This window comes from Dipodomys merriami, unplaced genomic scaffold, assembly GCF_024711535.1.
Source record: "Dipodomys merriami isolate MVZ:Mamm:240054 unplaced genomic scaffold, mDipMer1.0.p SCAF_24, whole genome shotgun sequence".
NCBI classification, from domain to species: Eukaryota; Metazoa; Chordata; class Mammalia; order Rodentia; family Heteromyidae; genus Dipodomys; species Dipodomys merriami.
The window spans coordinates 1,468,569-1,488,659 of record NW_027203826.1 but is presented as its reverse complement, the minus strand read 5'-3'; the positions used below and the strand labels follow the sequence as shown (position 1 = coordinate 1,488,659).

Sequence of the window (20,091 nt, the reverse complement as noted above, 5' to 3'; positions counted from 1 at the left end):
TTTACTGCTATGTGAGTCTAAGATGTAGACATGGAGAAAGAAGGGTTTGAAATGGAAAGAACTGTGTAAAATCCAGAACAAATTCTGCTAAAACCACTGTACAGACTCATTTCAAGACTGCCGAATGTGCTGGTGATGTTTCTCGAAAGGGCAATCCCAGTGCCCCTGAAGGGTGAGGCACCCTTCCATGACACACACTTATTCCATCTTCCTCAGAGGAGGAAGGGACAGCTGGCTCAGCAACTTTACACTTTGCATCTAGGCCAGTCATTTTGTCAGGAGCCCACGAGGTCATTGGGCTGCAGGGATCTTCCCCTGAGAGATGCCCAATGGCAGAGACATTTGCCATAAGACATAAGAGATAACTTATGGGTTGATTTGCCTCTTTCTTTTCCTCACTGAGTCATGTCATGGAGAAAAGAAGTCAACATTTAAAACAAAGAAACTGTCTTAGAATAACCTTGGCAGCTAGTCTTCAGAGAAATTGAGAAGCATATTCTTGTTTTCAAGTATAAAACTGATTGAGTCAAACTAGGATTAATACAAGGACTCCTTACATGGTGTCAGGGAAGTTTCACAATCTCTCTGTACCCCTAAGTAGCATCTTTAAGAGTATCTTAGTCCTTGTGATAGTTAAAATGTGTTTATGACTCTAAGTATCACTATTCCACAATACTGTGAGATATGTGAAATTTATGTAATCACCTAATTTCAGTTAAAGAAAAAAAGTGAGAGAAGGGATGGGTTAAGAGAGATGGGTGACAATGTTGTCAGAAACTTTGTACTTATATACTGTAGAATGAGAACTTCTTTGTACAACTACTTAAAGATAATTAAAATTTTTTTTTAAAAAGAGTGTCTTAGTTTGAGTTCTTCTAGAAGCATACAGTGAGACAACATTTAAAGGACAGAGAGTGTTTAGGGGGGTTTACTCCAGAAAGCACTGGCAGGTATTATAGGTTAACTTGTATTCCCCTAACAATGTTGGTACTACCCCTCTGTATCTGTGAATATGACTTTGCAGATGATTGAGTTAAAGTGGGGTCATGAGGATGGCCTGTACAATATGACTGGTGTCTTTACAAAACAAAGACACATGGACACAGAGACACACTCACAAAGAGAATACCGTTTGAAAATGAAAGCAGAAATTAAGGTGAAGTGTGTACAAGCCAAGACACCAGCAAGCCACCAGAAGCCACAAACAGGCATAGAAGAGGATCTCCCTTGTGGTCCTCAGAAGGAACCAGCCTTTCAATGACTTGATTTTAGATCCCATAAACCACTGGCTTATAATATTTTATTACAGCATCCTCAAGAAACAATGCTGTGGTTTGAATACAGTTTGCCCTCTCTGAAAACTCACGTTAATGTGTAATCCCCATGTGAAGTATCAGAGACTAAATCTGACCACAGAATGCAAAGTGGGGTCTTTGGGAGAGGCAATGATTAGACAAAGTCACCAGGATGAAGGTCCCATAACTGAATATTGGTGGCTTTTTAGAAAGAGGGAGAGGGACCAGGACGCACATACATGCACGCATGCACATGTGCACACACCTACACAGGTTCCTTGTTTCTTGCAACCCTTGGACCATTGCCAGCAAGAAGGACATTACCTGATGCATTCTCAACATTGGTCTAGAACCAAGAGAGAGAATAAGAATCAAGAGAATCTCTATTCTTTATAACTTACCCAGTCTGGACTGATACAGTAATAAAATAGGGAAACGAGACAAGAAAGAGAAGGAAATCAGTAAAGAGAGTGTTATTAAGCTAGCTATGCCTAGTGATGACGAGGACAACATATCCTAGGAGCAATACAGAAGGGCTACCTCTGAGCTGCCATGAGTGAGGAGTAGCAGGTGGCCAGTTCATCACTGGCAGAGGATTGCTTTTACAGGGCCTGCCAAAGGTGTGGTAGAGGTGCTTGGCTAGGCACTTGCAATCTTCTGCCTCAGTGTCCTGTTTTCTTCTTCTTGGGTCCTTCTTCCCCCCTATAAACCCGGCCCATTCCAATCCTACCTCCCTTTATCTCTTCAGCCATGCCTCTGAGAACCCCCTCTCAGAGCCCTTGCATTTTGCACCTCTCAATTGGAATCTTTCTTGAACTCTATTCTGCAATCCACTTAATGAATTTTCACTAGAAAAACAAATACCATGGGAGGAATCAATTTGTATGACTTTGGACACTGGTTAACCACATCTCCCTCCATTCCCCCTAGGATTAGGAAATGCATTACAAACAGAAGACTTTTGGAAAAGTCCTGACATTCAACAATAGCAAATAAAACCTTTGAGTGAGCTTGAACTTGTGTTTCAAAGATGAAAGTCCTCTCTTGGTGCAGTAGGACATTAGAATGCTGCAGACGTTTGGGGAACAGCACCTTTGGAATAAACCTCAGTGGGCACATTCTTCAGGAGTCTTGGGACAAGAAGAACAGCTGATCACAGCAGAGGGCAACATGGAGAGCTGGAGCAACCCCTCCTCACTTCCCTGACCACACTCTCCCCCAACTCACACAGGAAGATCCCACCGAAACGGGCGCCATGCTGGGTAACAAAGGCCATATCACCAGGTTCTACCTTCCAGACTGAGCTTGAGGGTAAGGAAGGAGGTTCAGAAGGGGGAGGGGCTACCAAGAGCCAGGGAGGGTGTTTCTGGGTTTCCTGGGTGGAACATCCTGTCCCCTCCACCAGATCTGTCCTTTTCTAACTCCTTTCTCCACATGGCAAATAAACTTCAACCCTTTCCCTCAAAGTTCCTAGCCAACATCAGAAGGAGCAATGAACCACTGACCACATGTCTGAGCTCATAGAGCTCTGTCTGGCCCCCTTGAGGAGACAAGATAGTCTGAGAGCAATGCACTTCAGGCTGCAGGTGCTCAGAAGCCAGCCTAACAGCTCGAAAGCTCCTGCTGCTAGCCATGTACCTCTAGGCCTTAGTTCCCCTCCTGTAACAAATGGGGATATCAATAGAAGTGCCAAGGATGAATTGCCCTAATGCATGAATCACAACACCAACCTCTCGCCACAAATGCTGTTACAGCCACTCGTGCCACTTCATCAGAATCAGACATTTCCTTCTCTGCTTGAAATTGTGTTCTGAGAGCAACAGCTGGGACCAACCACTGCAGTCCCTGACTTAAATAGAGCTTGATCAAAAACACAAAATTCCTATGTTCTGTGTTTTATTTCTCTCTATATAAAATATTCTGAAAATAAAGTGAATTCTTTCTGTATGTGTGTGCTGGTCCTGGGGCTTGAACTCAGAGTCTGGGTGTTGTCCCTGAGGTTCTTTTGCTCAAGGCTAGCACTCTACCATTTGAGCCACAGCTCCACATCCAGCTCATGGACTTTGTGCCTGAGCTGGCTTTGAACTGTGCTCCTCAGATCTCAGCCTCCTGTGTAGCTACGATTACAGGCATGAACCACCAGCACCCAGCTTGAAATATATTCTTAAATTTCACCCTCTTCACCAATAAGAAAATTACTTGTTGGGGAAGGGAAAGCAGTTCTAATTAATTTTAGTCTTCTTCCTAGGGCTTGGATCAGCAGGTCACTGATCAGTCACCATGGTACTGGACAGTCCTATCAAAATCAGAGATGCATTGACTTATTGGTACAGTAAGACATTATCTGTTCCTCTTTGCCAGTGCAAGGGATGGAAGTGCCAGGTAGAAGGGACCTCACAGAAAGCCTTTAAAGAGATCTGCTGAGACCTAGCTATTACTTCACCCATTTTTATGGATCTCATGCATTGGAAGATAAAGATAAAGGAAGTCTGAGCAGATCTCTACAAAAGTATAACAAATCTGTCGATTCTAAAAAAATCTAATTAATGGAACTAAGTAAAAAAATGAGTCCTTATAATACTAAATAACTCACTAAGGCTTTCCCTTAAACAGCCCTCTTAAATATTGTTATAATATTCTCCTACACAAACTTCCCAAGGGCCTCATCCAGTGAGTGGAAGGATTCCTGTTACTCAGATGGTATTTTTAATGTACAATCATAATATTTTTTCTTAGTCTGGAAATATTAATAATACAAGGCACTTGAGTCACTGGTTTGCTTATCGAACTTTTAGGGAACATCTTTCAGGGGTGAGGAACTTTTCTTTGCCAAGCATTATTGGGGTATTTATAACATTATTCATGGACCATACAAAATTATCAGTACAAAAAATAACAAATAAATTTAAAATCTAAAAGAAAAGAAAGCCAGGCACTAGTAGCCCATACCTGTAATCTAGCTACTCAGGAGGATGAGAACTGGAGATCATGGTATGAAGATAGCTAGGGTAGAAAAGTTCAAGTATCCTATCTCCAATTAAACAATAAAAAGCTGGAAGTAGAGGTATGGCTCAAGTGGTAGAGTGTTAGACAAGAGCTCAAAGCCATGAGTTCAAGCCCAAGTACTGGCTGGCGCTTATGCACCTTTGCCCTCCAGTAACCTGTTGCCCTGTGAGTAGGCAGTTAGCAGGGCTCATGGCACTACAGGGTAAAAAAATGGGGACAATGGGAATGTGCTCCTTAGAAGTGGAGAGACAAGAAAGGAGGCTCAGCTAGGTGCCAGTGGCTCAAGCCTATAATCCTAGCTATCTACTCAGAGGGTTGAGATCTGAGAATTCTGGTTCAAAGCTAGCTTTGAGACTCTTATCTCCCATTAACCATCAAAAAGCAAGAAATGGCTCAAGTGGTAGAGCACTAGCTTTGAGTGAAAAAACTCAGGGACAATGCCTGGGCCCTGAGTTTAAGAAAAGGCCCAAGAAGAAGGAAGGCTCTTCAGCAGTGTCAACAGCTCTCTTTTTGTTTGTTTGTTTGTTTCCATTTCCTGAAGTTCATTTCAATAAATATTATTTCATATGATCAGATGCACATAGACATTGTGCCTTTGTGTTCCCTCCTAAGAATCTCTCACTGTGGTGAATGTCTAGAGTCCTGTATAACTTAACATGATCTAGTGTATATTAGAGCTTGGCTTTCCTCACTTAACATGATTTGTTCTGGGTCCATCCCTTTCCCTGCAAATGATAAAATATTATTCTTTCTAATGGCTATGTATAATTCTATTTTATATAGGTGCCACAGTTTTTGGATTTTCTCATCTATCTTAGGGCATCTGGGCTGTTTCCATAACTTGGCTATTGTGAATAGTGCCGCAAGGAACATGGATGTATGTGCAAGTGTCTTTATGGTATCTTAGCTTGTGATGTTTAGTTTTTTGAGGAACATTTCTTTCTTTTTTCTTTCTTTCTTTCTTTCTTTCTTTCTTTCTTTCTTTCTTTCTTTCTTTCTTTCTTTCTCTCTCTCTCTTTCTCTCTTTCTTTCTTCCTTCCTTTCTTTCTTTTTTGTTGGTCATCGGGCTTGAACTCTGGGCCTGGGCGCTGTCCCTCAGCTGTTCAGCTCAAGGAGAGCGCTCTACCACTTGAGCCACAGCGCCACTTCCGGTTTTCTAGTGGTTTATTGGAGATAAGAGTCTCACGGAGGGCCCGGCGACGGTGGCTCACACCTGTAATCCTAGCTACTCAGGAGGCTGAGATCTGAGGATCGAGGTTCAAAGCCAGCCCAGGCAGGAAAGTCCGTGAAACTCTTATCTCCAATAAACCATCAGAAAACTGAAAGTGGTGCTGTAGCTCAAGTGGTAGAGTGCTAGCCTTAAGCTGAAGAGCTGAGGGACAGCGCTCAGGCCCAGAGTTCAAGCCCCACAACCGACAAAATAAAAAAAGTCTCACAGAGTTTCCTGCCTGGGCTGGCTTTGAACCATGATCCTCAGATCTCAGCCTCCTGAGTAGCTAGGATTACAGGCTTGAGCCACCGGCACCTGGCCTTTCTGAGCATTTCTTATCTGTAAAGGTGACTCTGTCTTTCTGCACCCCCTGAAGTCGTTGAAAGCCATCCCTTGACTATGACCATCATAGGTCTGGCCCAGCCTGAGCCCCATGGGAAGGATGGCTAAGTAAACCTGTCTGGCTATCTGCAGCTATGTTTTGGTTGCCATTCCCACATAGGGACCCTCAGACATATCAGATATCAAATGGCTAGCATTGAAGCACCATTTACTTAGGACAGAGCAGCCTAGTAGGTCATAAGACCAACAACTAGATCAAGAATCAAGAGCACTGTGTTCAAGTGCCAACTCTGCCACTTACTTATTACATCACAATTTCTTTTTTGGTTTGTCTCATTTCCTCTTCTTGTCTTATGCCACCCTTTCTACCCTAACAGTATCTAGAAGCAGAGCTTGGAGCTATCTATGGTCTTATTCCAGCTCACACATTCTGTGATTCTTATATAACAGCTTCACTCCCCGGGAGACACTCTCTGCTATTTGTATCACTGAAGAGAAAACTCAGTGGCCACATCCCTACTCTCTATCTTAGATACAAGGTGTGATGTGAGAGGTGCATTCCTGAAGACTTCGCAAAACCCAGATTAATTGCTCATAGAAATAAATATATCAGAGTCATATTGTCCTAAATATGTCATTAAAGGGAGACATCAGGAGCTGGGATGGTGGCTCAGTGGTAGAGCACTTGCCTTGCATGCATGAGGCCCTGGGTTCCATTCCTCAGCACCACATAAGCTAAAAGAAAAAAGCCGGAAGTGGCGCTGTGGCTAGCCTTGAGCTGAAGAGCTGAGGGACAGCACCCAGGCCCAGAGTTCAGGCCCCATGACCGGACCCCAAAAAAATAAAATAAATAAAGGGAGACATCAATTAATTAATTAACTTAACTTACTTACTTACTGGCAATCCTGGAGCTTGAACTCAAGTTCTGGGCATTGTTCCTGAGCCTCTTTGTGCTCAACGCTAGTACTCTACTACTTGAGCCACAGTGCCATTTCTGGCTTTTCTGAGTAGTTTATTGGAGACAAGAGTCTCATGGATTTTTCTGTCCTAGCTGTCTTCAAACCATGATTCTCAGATCTCAGCTAAGATTATAGGCATGAGCCACCAGCACCTGGCTAACCTCAATTTTTTTTTATATTTCATTATTTCAAATTTAAAAAAATTAAAATCCCAATAATATGACAGATTGCTTATTCCTTCTGAAAAGATTGTTTTAACCTTCAAAGAGCAAAAAGGAAGGTGATAGGAAAGAAAGAAAATTACACAGGATTAAATTTGGTAGAAATAGAACAGGCTTTGAAGAGACTGTTCAGGAAGTGTTCATAATCAAGCAAATCCTGTAGTTCTAAATGAACCAGTAAATCAAGATTTTGTCAGTCATGTTGTATTGAATCTCATATGGTTGACCAATTGGGAAGTTATCTTTTTGTTTGGTTTTAAAATAAATTGCTCCAGGCTTGAATGCTACTTGAAAATGTTCAACCTCAAACTTGAAAACCGCTATGCTGCCAAATCCACTCTTTCTCCCTTTCATCTAGATCATTTTGTGTTCTTCAAAATGGCTGATAAGAATTTTCTGAGGACATTATAGATGGTAACTAAATCAGAAAGCAATTAGATCAACTTTAGGTCTGAGACTTTATATTTAGAACTGTAACTAGAAAGAAATAATGATTTCAAAGAAATGATTTCCAAACAAACGATTTCAAGAAATTGACATAAAGATTTTTTAAATTGCTTCCTAAATCTTTTCTTTGTTATTCTGCCTTAGCCTCCTTGGATTTACAAGCATTTGTGCTATGACTCTATTCACTACCCATTTCTAGTCACTCCCTCTCCAACACAAGGCTATAAAGCTTTGAAAATTAGAGTCATCTGATCACCCCCATCGTAAAGAGCTATTCCCTGATGAGATGCTCCATTGAAATGGCCAGTTTGCTTTATATCAACCTCTCATGGAATTACGGATGGGCCATTTAACAATATAGCATTTGCACGGGCCAGGTGAGAGCTAGCCAAGATTTTTAAAGGGGATTTCACAGGCCAGGTCAGCGGGGAGATGGATGGGTGAGCAGTGGTTGATACAATTATTTGACTTTCTGAGATGTTCTTTTGAAGCCTCTATACTTAGTAGAAAGAAAAAGAATAATCCTCTTTGCCAACCTTTTGTAGTTCCATCTTTATTGTTCCCATTGGAACCCAAAGAAAATGGACAAGATTCATTTTGGCCAGAAAGCATTTGTGTATTTTATATAGGTTAAGGCTTTGATGCATTGATAGTTAAGTGAGAGAAAAGACAAAGATTGCTCTCTGCTCTGAGAAATCAAAGGAGGAATTTCTGAAGCTTTCTAGTCTAACTCAAAAACAGTCCTGGGTGGTATCCAATCCATGTATGCTTTCTTTGCTACTAAACTCAGCATGGAAATTAGCACAGGTCTGCACAAGTGGTAAAATGAGACCAGACCACATAAAGAAGTGAGTTTGAAGGTAAATTCAGGCCTTGTAAAAACCAAGAACATGATTTCCGGAACCAAAAAAGTTTTCTTTTACTTGCAGATCATTGGTCATCCAATGCCCATCTAAAAGAACTGCTCAGTGGGCTGGATGGGCCACCGATATGTAGGGTTGTTCGACTTGGGGGTCCAGGAGAGGAGCTTGATGGCTCTTTATTCATTGAGTAGCCAGCCTGATGGTTTAAATGGTCAGATACTTCAAATGTGTAGTTGTATAACCATCTTCATCACCACAGTTGGTTATCGGAAGCCACTTTGTTAGATTGCTTACAAGAAAGAGCAGCACTAAAATGTATTTTGACCATTTTAGCCAAAACTATAGAATGACTGCTGTGGGAAGAAGAGGTGAGAATTTGGGGAGCTGTTAACAGTTTCTGTTGATGTGTAAGTGTTCCTGAAACTATTTATGCACTGGGCCACCCCATGAGAAAGGCTCACAATAGGGGAATATTTATGTTGGGTTTTTAACCCTGAGTTCTCAGAACAATAACTGAGAATAACTTTCCACCTTATTTTCTCACTTGAAAACAATAGTGGGTCTGGGAGATCCCCATATACCTGGGCTTAGTGTGAAGAGGTGGACAGGGTTTCCACAGGTGGGGGTGGGGTAGAGTCAGCATTCTAAGTTTTGGGAAGAAAGATGCAAACAAGCAAAACCTCCAGACTTACCTACAGGACAGGCGAATTCTGAAGGGAATGGGCCTAGACCAAGTTAAATAAGTCTATGAAGCTGTGGGAAAAACACACTCACTTCTCCAAGATCTTAGAGATTCTAGGTTGGACATTTGTTTTCTTGTTTCCCTTCTCCACAGAAACCTTAGAATGTACTCAGTGACATCTTACCCCCACTGTTCACCTACCATGATTACTCTGAGGCTCTGAGCTCAAGTGACATTTGCCCTTCCTTCTTAAACTCTCTTAAATACACATACCATGCAGCAAGGCCACTCACTGATGCCCCAAAAATACATACCTGGAGACATCAGCACACATCTGTTGGCATATAGATAAGCATACCCAGGGACCACACACACCAACATATGAATTTCTGCATGTACCCACAGCAAACCACACACACACACACACACACACACACACACACACACACACACACAAAGGCATATAAAGAGCAAGAGGAAAAACACTGTGGCAGGCATCCTCAACAGCCCTTACACTAAGCTATAGCCTATGGAACTTGGGCTCAGTGTCCTTCTCCTGGCAGAAGGCTGCTCCTTCATCTGCCTTTTGCAGCAAGAAGTCAGCTACAATCTCCACTCCTCATTTCCATCCTGTCTTTTCTACTCCCCACTGCCCCTTCCTCTAATTCTGTGCCATTTCTTCTCAGTCCATGTAGAGATCTGAGATCAGACAGGTCTGAGGACTGTCAGTCACGCTACATATTAGAGCCAGTACCATTTTGTATGATGAGGAACTGGTGAAACATAGGCATGTGCACCTAATTTTCTAGGCTCTAAAACAAAAGAAAAGGGAGTTGTTTGCGCTTAAATGGTGATGTTGGTGTTAGTATACATTCCAAGCTGAGCCGAATGTACTAGCCAAAGTAAAACATCTATAGCTCATTCATTCATTGTTCCTGCAAATATTCTGCTGAAGTCTGAACTCTTGCCTTTGCCCCATCTGTCCTTCTTGACTAGCCACTCTTGGAGGGGCAGACATTCATGTATCTGGCTCTGTAATGCTTTGTGAATTTTGCCCTGCATTCAAACTTTCTTACCATGCTTTGTTTCATCCACAGCAAAAGGGTTTGCACTCCCTGAGCCCAACCCAGATGGCAGTTGACATAACTAATTGCAAATTGATTATAGATGTTTGCCATTTTTTGGGGGGGGTCCAGTCGTGGGGCCTGAACTCTGGGCTTGGGTGCTGTCACTCAGCTCTTCAGCTCAAGGCTAGTGCTCTACCAGTTGAGCCACAGCGCCACTTCCGGCTTTTTTCTTTTTGCTTATGTGGTGCTGAGGAATTGAACCCAGGGCTCATGCATGCAAGGCAAGCGCTCTACCACTGAGCCACCTTCCCAGCCCCAGATGTTTGCCATTTAAAGGCAGTTTTTTTACTCCTTGGAAATTTAGTAAAAAAACAAGTATGTAATAGTATATTATTCCTCTAGGGAATCTCATACTTAGAAAACTTTCCACCCTAACACACATACACACACACACACACACACACACACATATTTTTTGGGGGGTCCAGTCATAGGGCCTGAACTCTGGGCCTGGGCTCTGTCCCTCAGCTCTTCAGCTCAAGGCTAGTACTCTACCACTTGAGCCACAGCACCACTTCTGGCTTTTTTCTTTTTGCTTATGTGGTGCTGAGGAATCGAACCCAGGGCTTCATGCATGCAAGGCAAGCGCTCTACCACTGAGCCACCTTCCCAGCCCAGAAGACATATTTTTAACAAACAGATTTATTATAGACAGTTGTTCAGGCCCAACCCTCTCAAATATGTTTTTTATTTTATTTATTACAACATATTAGGCAGAGTTGGTGGAATTGTGTACCTGCACATATAAGAATAAGTTTCAACTTTCTCAAGTAAAGCTCTAAAATACATACATTTATCAAGAATAAAATGGAAAGCATGAGTTAAACAAGTTTTGGAGAAATATAAGTTCAGAGAAAACGAATTCTTTACTAATGACCCAGTAGTCATATGCAGCAGAGAAAAAAGTATGATAGCACATTTATATATTCAGCATCAAAAATATTATTTAGTACTTCAAATATTGAAAGGAACATAGGATTAATTGCTTCCACAAGGGAAGACCTTAAAAGTCTGCCGTAGAATTCAGTCATTAGACATATCCATGCATAGCCATGAAGAAGAATCTCATAGAGTAGCCAAGGAGAGCATTTGAGAGTGTATATGTGACCTAAGGAGAGAAATATGCTTCAGGCTTCTTCCTATTCTTGAGCAACATCATCAAATGTCTAGGAATCATTGTCCTCACTTATAAAAAAAAAAAAAAGAATTCTACTATTTTTTTCTGCTACTTGCCGTGATGGCCATGAGAGTCAGAAAGCACTCTGCAAATAGAAAGAGCATTGCGGTGTGGACAGAATCCTACCTGTCCTTTGTCTAATTTTTCTATTTATTTTCCACTTATTATCCTCCTGATCCTGAAAATCTATTGCTAACAGACAAGCAAAGTGAGCACTGGAAATTCCTAACATTTCCACCACTACAGTGTGGCTGTTTCAAGAAGCGATTTTCTCCCTCACCAATATAGTCCTCCAAAAAATATACAATTGGTTTCTAAGAAAATGTTACACTTCACCCATAGATTTTTTTTTACCAAGGCCTCTCCCCCAGGCCCAAGCTAAAATGTTTAAAATCTATGATAAGATAGTAGACCAGATGAATAGAAGCATTTAAAGTGGCAGAGAAGAAAGAACTTACTATTCCAAATTCTGAGAGTCAGTATCAGCAAGGTGAAGGTGGGAGGAAGGTAGAGGGCTAGATAATTTGATATTAAAAACCTAGTAAGTTCACCACCACAGATCATTTATTTTGTTGCTGAAAGGGATATTCAATCTTCTTGTCATTTTTCATCTCACAGATGAGAAGACTAAAGACCAGATATTTCTGTCCAAGTTTACAGGTAATGGAGTGACTAAGAAAGAAAAAGAAAGCATGCTTGTCTAGTGCTTGTGCTTTACTGTGTAGAGAAATGCCATTTTCCTATTCTGAAGATTGGGAAACTGAGGTACACAAGATAATACAATGGCTTTCCAAGCACCTGTGTTGCACAGGCACTTCTGAATGGTAGCTCTATTCCACAATGCCCTGCATTTAGGTACTACTGCCGCCATCTTACAAAAGCAGATGAGCCTCTGAGGGGCAACGCAGCACCCGGCAATGGCCATGGATAAGCCCTTCTACCTGCATCACCTCTTGTCTTTCTCAACATATAGCCTGTCCCAGAGAAGACCCACACACTTGCAGATGCTCAGAGAATCAGAAAATCACTTTCTTTCCTCAATAGCATTACTTTTAATAGGATTTTGGAGTGGTGTGAAATACTCCTGTGACAAGCTCATTTACATTAATCCATTCTTTCAATTGTCAGTGCTGGATTTGCCCAAGGAATTAATGAGAGCTCTATATGTAAAGATTTTTCTGAATAATTAACTGTTACGATAGGCACTAGAAATAGTATAAATGTTCAAGAATAAGGAAATAGTGAAGAAAACAGGGCGCATATACTCTGTAAAGTTTACATAGCAATTGAAATAATCATGAAGGTGAAACATGTAAAGCAATGCTTAAAATATTAAGAAGAAAAGCATATGAAGCTTTTTATGATTAAAATGTAAAAAGATATGAATGCACTAGCAAAAATGTTGGAATAGAACATAAAGAAGCAAATATTAAGTCATTGGGCTGGCTTGTTATGGATTCTTTAAAAATTAACAAATTATTTTATAATATTTTTATTAAAATATCTCAAATTAAGAGAGTATAAAAGTAAGAGCTGCCTGGACTCTTTATTTAGTAATCTTGATCCAATTTGACTATCATGGCTAGATAGATATCTTGCTAACCATACATATTTTATTTCTACATTTCAAGGCAGTTAGGTGATTGCATACTGTGGTTTCTGCTATAATACATACTTTTCTTTTTTGGCATCTTTTATTAGTTTATTAGTTAGTGAACAATCTCTAATGGTGACTTCTTATTTTCTCCTTTTCCCTAATCAGAGAAATTTTATGTTTGAGATATAATGTTAGCTCAATTATGTGAAATTATCTTTTTGCAGTTCTAAAAGGAACAAATAGTGGAATTTCATGTGGTTAAGCAAAAAAATTTAATAATAGCAGGCTTTCATCTTAAGCTGACCTCACCAATCACTTTGAACCATTTATTCACCTTTGTCAGTTTAATTCCTAATTATTGTTTAGTTTTCTTTTTTCCAAATGCATTGTTTAATATTGCTATCTAAAAGTAAGTTTCAAATAATGCCAATACAGTAGACCCAAAAATTATACAGAAATATCTACGTTTCCTTCATTCACCCGTCTTTTAATTCATGCACCAAGCATTTATTGATATTTATTGTGCAGTGATTCTCTTCTAGGACAGATCTAAACTTAAAGAAACATCTGAGAGCAAGACAGACACATCCTTTTTCTCAGAGATCTACGTTGGTTTTTAGACTGAGACATGACTAGTGCAGATAGTGACTAAAAGTAGTTTAATTAATTGGTCAAATGATTTTAATTATTTTTAACTATATTGACTGAATGTTCAAGTAGATTAAATTTACAATCCTTTTAATGTGAATAAGAACTAGCTTTGGCTTAAACAATATTAAAAAATCTTGAGCTCTTTCTGGAATTTATATTTTCAGTTAATGTAAGACACACACACACACAAAAAAAGATTCCCGAAATACATGTCTGGGTTCCCTTTGGAGACTCATTTCTTCCAAATAAAATGTAAGACATAGTGCTGGGTATCTTTATAGCCAATAAAAATTAAATCTGATTTAAAAAATAATACAAAAGCAGCCAGGTTCTTGTGGCCTATGCCTATAATAATCCTAGTTAGTCAGAAGGCTCAGATTTGATGATCACACTTCAATGCCAGGAAAGTCCATGAGACTCTTACCTCCAATTAACCACCAAAAAGCCAGAAGTGAAGCTGTGGCTCAAGTGGTAGAATGCTAACCCTGAGCAAAAAAAGCAAAGGGACAGTGAGTGCGCAGGCTCTTAGTTCAAGCCCCTGAACCAGCACACAAAAAAAGGCAAACAAACAAACAAACAAACAAATAAACTCCAAAGACCATAAAAGCAAAAAATAAAAGGAATCAGAAGTAAATATTGTAGCGTGCACTTACAGTACCTAAGGAAGAGCATCCCAGAACTTTCTGCAACCCCAAAGACCATAAAAGCAAAAAATAAAAGGAATCAGAAGTGAATATTGTAGCATGCACTCACAGTACCTAAAGTAGAGCATCCCAGAACTTTCTGCATGTGTTTGTCAGCATCTTGCTGGTTTCTAGACCAGCAAGTCTCAGAAGGGCCACAGTAGGAGAATCAAGCAGCATGTTAGAAATGCAGAGCCAGCTGCTAGAGGTTGAAAATAAACCAATGTGAAAACACCACTTATTAAAAACCTTGTACCTGCATAATTTAAACGCATCTCCTTCACCTCTCTATTTTCCAGCAGTTTCAACAAAGATTTAATGTTTGTGTCTTTAAAAATTCTGTCTTAATCTGGAAGGCCACACGGATCAAGGACCAATAAGTATGTTTTGTTTCTAGTTTTCTCCCCGCTTCACTATTATACATTTTATTTTTTCCAGGCATATTTCTACTTTGGGGGAATACTCACCCACACGAGACTCAAAAAAATTATAATGGTGGATGTAATGTTTATCCTATGTCCATTCCAAGCTTTGAACCTCAGTCTCCATTGGGCCCACCACTGGGATCAGGCCTGTGTTTTCTGGGTTGGGTGGGTGTGCCCAGAACTTAGAACAGGGATGAGCTAGATATTAACCGATAGAGGAAATAGCCATTGCTACTTTATAACATAATCAAGAGAAAACTGAGAATCCTAGCCATGAGTTTTTATCTCCTCTTCTAGTTTTACAAAAATTCAGTTCAAGATGTACTAATAGTAATATTGAATTCAATATCCACTTACTGTTTGTATAAGATATATACATCTTTATCTATATTGTCATCTATCATCTATCTTTCTATCTACACACACACAAATACACACACAAACACACACACACACACACACACACACACACACACACACACACACACACCACACACCCTTACCTGTGGCACATTACATTCTCTTTCTATCCTCACATCTCTACAAAGGAAGTAATACTCTCCTTACTAGAGAGGCAAGACATCTAAGGATCAGAGAGGTTCAATAATTTATCCAAGGTTGCACAAGTGTCTTCCAAAATGCATAACTTCATGTCAGAGCTACCTTTTCTTTTTTAGAAAGGACAAAGACCATGCTGACCACTAGGAGCACAGGGAATTAGAGACACTAAGGGTTCACAGTCTAAAGTATTCTTGCCACTAGCTATGTTATCTTTGTTTCTTCCAGCCCCATGAAGAAGAAACCACGTTGGCAGACATATAAGCTAACTAAGGCCATCACTGGTGTTGATCCCAAGTATCTCGGCTTTTCCAAAGAAAACAGGAAAGACCTATGTTTTTTTTAAAGTTAATATAAGAAAAAAACAACAGAAAATGGAGATGACCTTGACGGCTGTTCTGTGGACAGTCTGTGCCCAGCAGATAGGAAGACGGCTCCTTTCAGGTAGCTGGGCACATGGGTCTACCATCTTAGAGGCCCCTCAAGTCTTTCCCTTGCCTTATTTCACTTTGTTTTGTGCTAGGACAGTTTTTAAACTTTTGCCTATTAGCTTTATCTAAAATTTTTAAAAAAGAAAAATTCTCATCTCCACAGAAGCCACACATGGCACAAAGAAGTACAAAGTCCAGTGGACCTGAAGTTCTGCCCCATACTGTGAAAACAGGCATGTTTCTCCTGTCCTTTGTGTGGGGTTTTGTTTCATGGACTGCACTTGGCAGCCATTACCACCCAGCAGCCACTCCTCTTGCTTTGCCTCTACTGCAACCCCATAGCCTGATGCAAACGGACCAGTGAGGAACTGCAAGAAAACACCCACGTTTAAATGATGCCCCTCAGGCAATCTCCCAAGCCTGAGGTCAGGGGCTATTGCTCCCAAGGTCTCCATAAAGCCCTGAATCCCAGGCTGTGAAGGATCTTTGTCCCCTGCCCAGGAGTATAGCCTACTTTGCACTCACTCTGGTCCCCTGACCCCACAGCACCATTCATAGTGTGACTCATACCCACCAAGGCCTTTCTAAGAAGAGAGCTACAAGCTTATAGAAAACCCCACGATTACCAAACCCATGGAACCACCAAGAGAGGGGCTAGCCCAGGGCTCTGCATATTCCTTATCAGGAACAACCTCCTGGCAGGAAGAGAAATGTGTTAATGGCCTAACTGAGCTGTAAGGTAGAGCTTGAAAGATTGTTCATGGCTGCTTTTCTTATTTCTTTAGCTTCAAATACATCTCATCCCTTGTGATGCAAAAGCGTCATAACACTAGTGCATTCTGTGTTCCTTTTACGTATTCTCCTCTCCAGAGTCTGGCTAGAAAACATGGTGGAAGCTAACCCATGTAGAAAAGCCAAGCCTCCATGAACTGGAACGAGGTATAGAGCAAGTTCTCTTCTGGGGTGGTTATTGTTTGTGGTGGTGACTTGACTCTTCTCATGGGTTTCCTACATTCGATTAGCCACCTATGGCAAGAGATAATGGGTGAGTTGCTGAGCCAAGGATGGATGTGTCATAGGGTAGCCCTTTGCCATGGCTCAGGGGCAGCCATGACAGGCTGAGCCAAGACATTGGACGCTATGGGCCAGAAGGTGGTAAAACGAGTGCTTTGCGGAAGGCTGCAAACGTGGTACTTCCTCTTCAAGTCACTTCCCTCCTTCCTCAACCCTACTTAGTCACTGTCCTGGCAGTGTGCAGGCCAAGGAGGCCCCAGGCTAGAACCAGCAAAACGTTCTTTGTTGACAAAGGAGAAAGGAAAGGATCAGAGTGATGGTGATAGTGAGAGGGTGGAGGAAGACCTAGCAACTGGAAAAATGTCACACAAAATACAGCCTAACTGACATATTCTGATCCAGCTTCTGTTAAGCACTCTGCTTCTCCATGCTTGCCTGCCTCCATTGCTCTTTTCCTTCCTTTCTCCTGACCTTCCTTATGAAGGACTGCCCCTCTTCCTTTATCGCTGGAAAATGTATACGTGGGTGCCCATGCTGTCAAACGGCTAGTTTTGAATCCGTGCCCAGCTTGGTTGTCACGGAGCAGATTCCTGCATTAGACCAGATCCCTCCTTGCCAAGTAGCCAATATTTGGGAAGGATAGAACTCAAAGAAGATACCAGCTACTCCACATCTCCTCACTACCTCTGAATGATCTTTGCAACACTCCTCAGCCCCAAAAGAGACATCACCCTTACCTGTACTGGAGAACTGTGTCTGCATTATGGCCACCAGAACAAGTATCTTCCACTTCATCTTGTCCTTCTCCCAGGACTGTGCCAAGATGCCAGAGCCAAGACAACTATGGATAGGACAATGGAGAAGAAAGGAGGCTGTGAAGGAGTCTCTGCTGGCTTTGTTCTGATGCTGCCTCTCCAGGAAGTGGAGGACCATGGGCCTTTGAGAAAGCACCTTCTAAGAGCACTGAGAAACTCGCACTCCCCCTTTTGGTTCCTAGGCAGGAAGCTCTGGAGGTTTGAGGGTTTAGGGCGTGAGTGTATGTCTCCAATGATCTGAACCTTATTTTTCTCTCATTTGATCATTATGTCCCTCTCTTTGTTTTTCTTGTTGAAATCTTGCCTAATATTTCCCCATTTCTTATTTTGATCAACACAGTCAGTTCCTAGGCAAATGCAAGTTTTCAGTGCTAAGAACAATTTTCTTAGACCCTCAAATAGTTTTTGGAAATTGACAAAAATGATAGAGGTCTGACTTCAGTCAGGCTAAATCCTTGGAATGCAGTGACATCTTCACCTACCACCTCCTTGTTGTGTGGCCTTGTGTAAGTCATTCAACACATTAAGATGCATTCTGCTCATAAACTGATTTGTTAAATGGCAATCCATTTGTACAGCTACTTAAATATAATAAAAATGTAATATTAAAATACAAACTATCAAAAAAAATAAAATACAAACTATCAAAAAGTGAAAAGATAATCCACAGAATGAAAAGGAAATATTTGTTGATAAGAAATGTACTTGTTTGGGCTGGGAAGATGGCTCAGTGGTAGAGTGCTTGCCTTGCATGCATGAGGCACTAGGTTTGATTCCTCAGCACCACATAATCAAAAAGAAAAAAGCCGGAAGTGGCGCTGTGGCTCAAGTATTAGAGCGTTAGCCTTGAGCTGAAGAGCTGAGGGACAGCGCCCAGGCCGAGTTCAGGCCCCACGACCAGACCAAAAAAAAAAAAGAAATGTACTTGTCATCTTGCCCATGTAATTGTAACCCCTCTGTACGGTATTTTCACAATAAAAAAGTAAATTAATTTAAAAAATATTTGCAAATTATATGGTAAAGGCCTGATAAAATCTGGTATTCAGAATATATAAATAACTTCTTTTACTTAAAAACAATAGCCAAAGATTTAAATAGACTGTTCTCCAAAGAAGATATACAAATGGCCAATAAAGAATATAACAAGATGTCCAGCATCATTAGTTATTAAGAAAATGCACTCAGAACCACAGTAGATACTGCTTCACACTCACTAGGAGGGCTCTAATAATACCAATAATAATAAAACAGTGTTGGTAGGATGTGAAGAAACTGAAGCATTCATACATGGCTGGTGGAATTGGACAGCTCCTCAAAAAGTTAAACAGAGTTACCACGTGACTCAGCCATTCAATTACTGAATATGTATCCTAAAATCTGAAAACATATGTTCACACAATTAACAACCAAAAGAAACCAGAAGTGGAGCTGTGGCTCAAGTGGTAAGAATGCTAGTCTTGAGCACTCACTCAGGCCCTGAGTTCAAACCCCAAGACTGGCACACACCACACACACACACACACACACACACACACACACACACACACACACACACACACACACACACCACACACACTATGCTAAGTAAAGGAAAAGGTCACATAGTGTAAAACTTCATTTATATAAAAGATTTAGAGTAGGCAAATGCATACATTACTGCTTGCCAGGGACTAGGTAGAACAGACAATTGGAGTAATTACTAATAGGTATGAGCTTTCCTTTGGAGATAATACAAATATTCTAGAATTAGATGATCGTGTACAACATAGTAATATACTAAAACCCACTGAAGTGTGTGTGTTTGCTTGTTTGTTTATGAGAGCATCTAGCCAGGTAGCCCAGGCTAGCCTAGAAATAACTGCGTAGTCCAGCTGGGCCTCAAACTTAAGACCTTTCTACTTTAGCCTCTCAGGTACTGAAATTACAGAAATACACTACCATACCTTCCTGAAGTGTATACTATAAAATGGTATAGTGGCTCATAACTGTAACCCAGCTACTTAGTAGGTGGACAGGATGACTATAATTTGAGGTAAGCCTGGGGGAAAATGTTAGTCAACTAATAAGCCAGGAATGGTGGTGTACACCTGTGGCCTCCGCCTATAAGAGGGTATAAGTAGGAGAATCATGGTCTGAGGCCAGCCCCAGGCAAAAACTAGAAATTCTAGCTGAAAAAATAATTAAAGGAGAAAGGGGCTAGGAGTGTGTCTTAAGTAGTAGAGCACCTACCTAGCAACTAAAAGCCCCTGGGTTCAATTCCATTACTACCTTCCCAATGGTGAATTTTATAATACCTAAATTATATCTCAATACAAAAAGAATGCTAAAGTAAAGAATAGCCAGGAAAGTTCTATGAAAAAAAGAGTGTGAAATGCCTCTGTACTAATTGTGTTATGGATTTGCACACATATGGCCCATTTGTTTTAGATAAAAGTGTAAGAAAAATAATAGGGAATTATATGCTTTTCTTTTTTTTTGTTTTTTTTGGTTTTTTTGTTTTTTTTTTTAATTTTATTTTATTTTATTTGAGAACATACTGTACAGAGGGGCTACAATTACATGGGCAGGATAATGCATAGATTTCTTAC

The 20,091-nt window shown here is 40.7% G+C and overlaps 1 protein-coding gene across 2 annotated transcripts in view; it reads right to left on the bottom strand.

Moving 5' to 3' along the window:
* Window positions 1-17,625, bottom strand: part of Cd247 (CD247 molecule) — a 76,170-nt gene extending 58,545 nt beyond the window's left edge. Inside the window, exon 1 of one of the 2 annotated variants that reach the window (XM_070034162.1) lies at window positions 17,426-17,625. In XM_070034162.1, the coding sequence (XP_069890263.1) occupies window positions 17,426-17,621 (196 nt within the window). In that variant the 5' untranslated portion in view covers window positions 17,622-17,625. The remainder of the gene's footprint in view (window positions 1-17,425) is intronic. The other variant, XM_070034161.1, reaches the window with a different exon arrangement.
* Window positions 17,626-20,091: the final 2,466 nt, after the last annotated feature.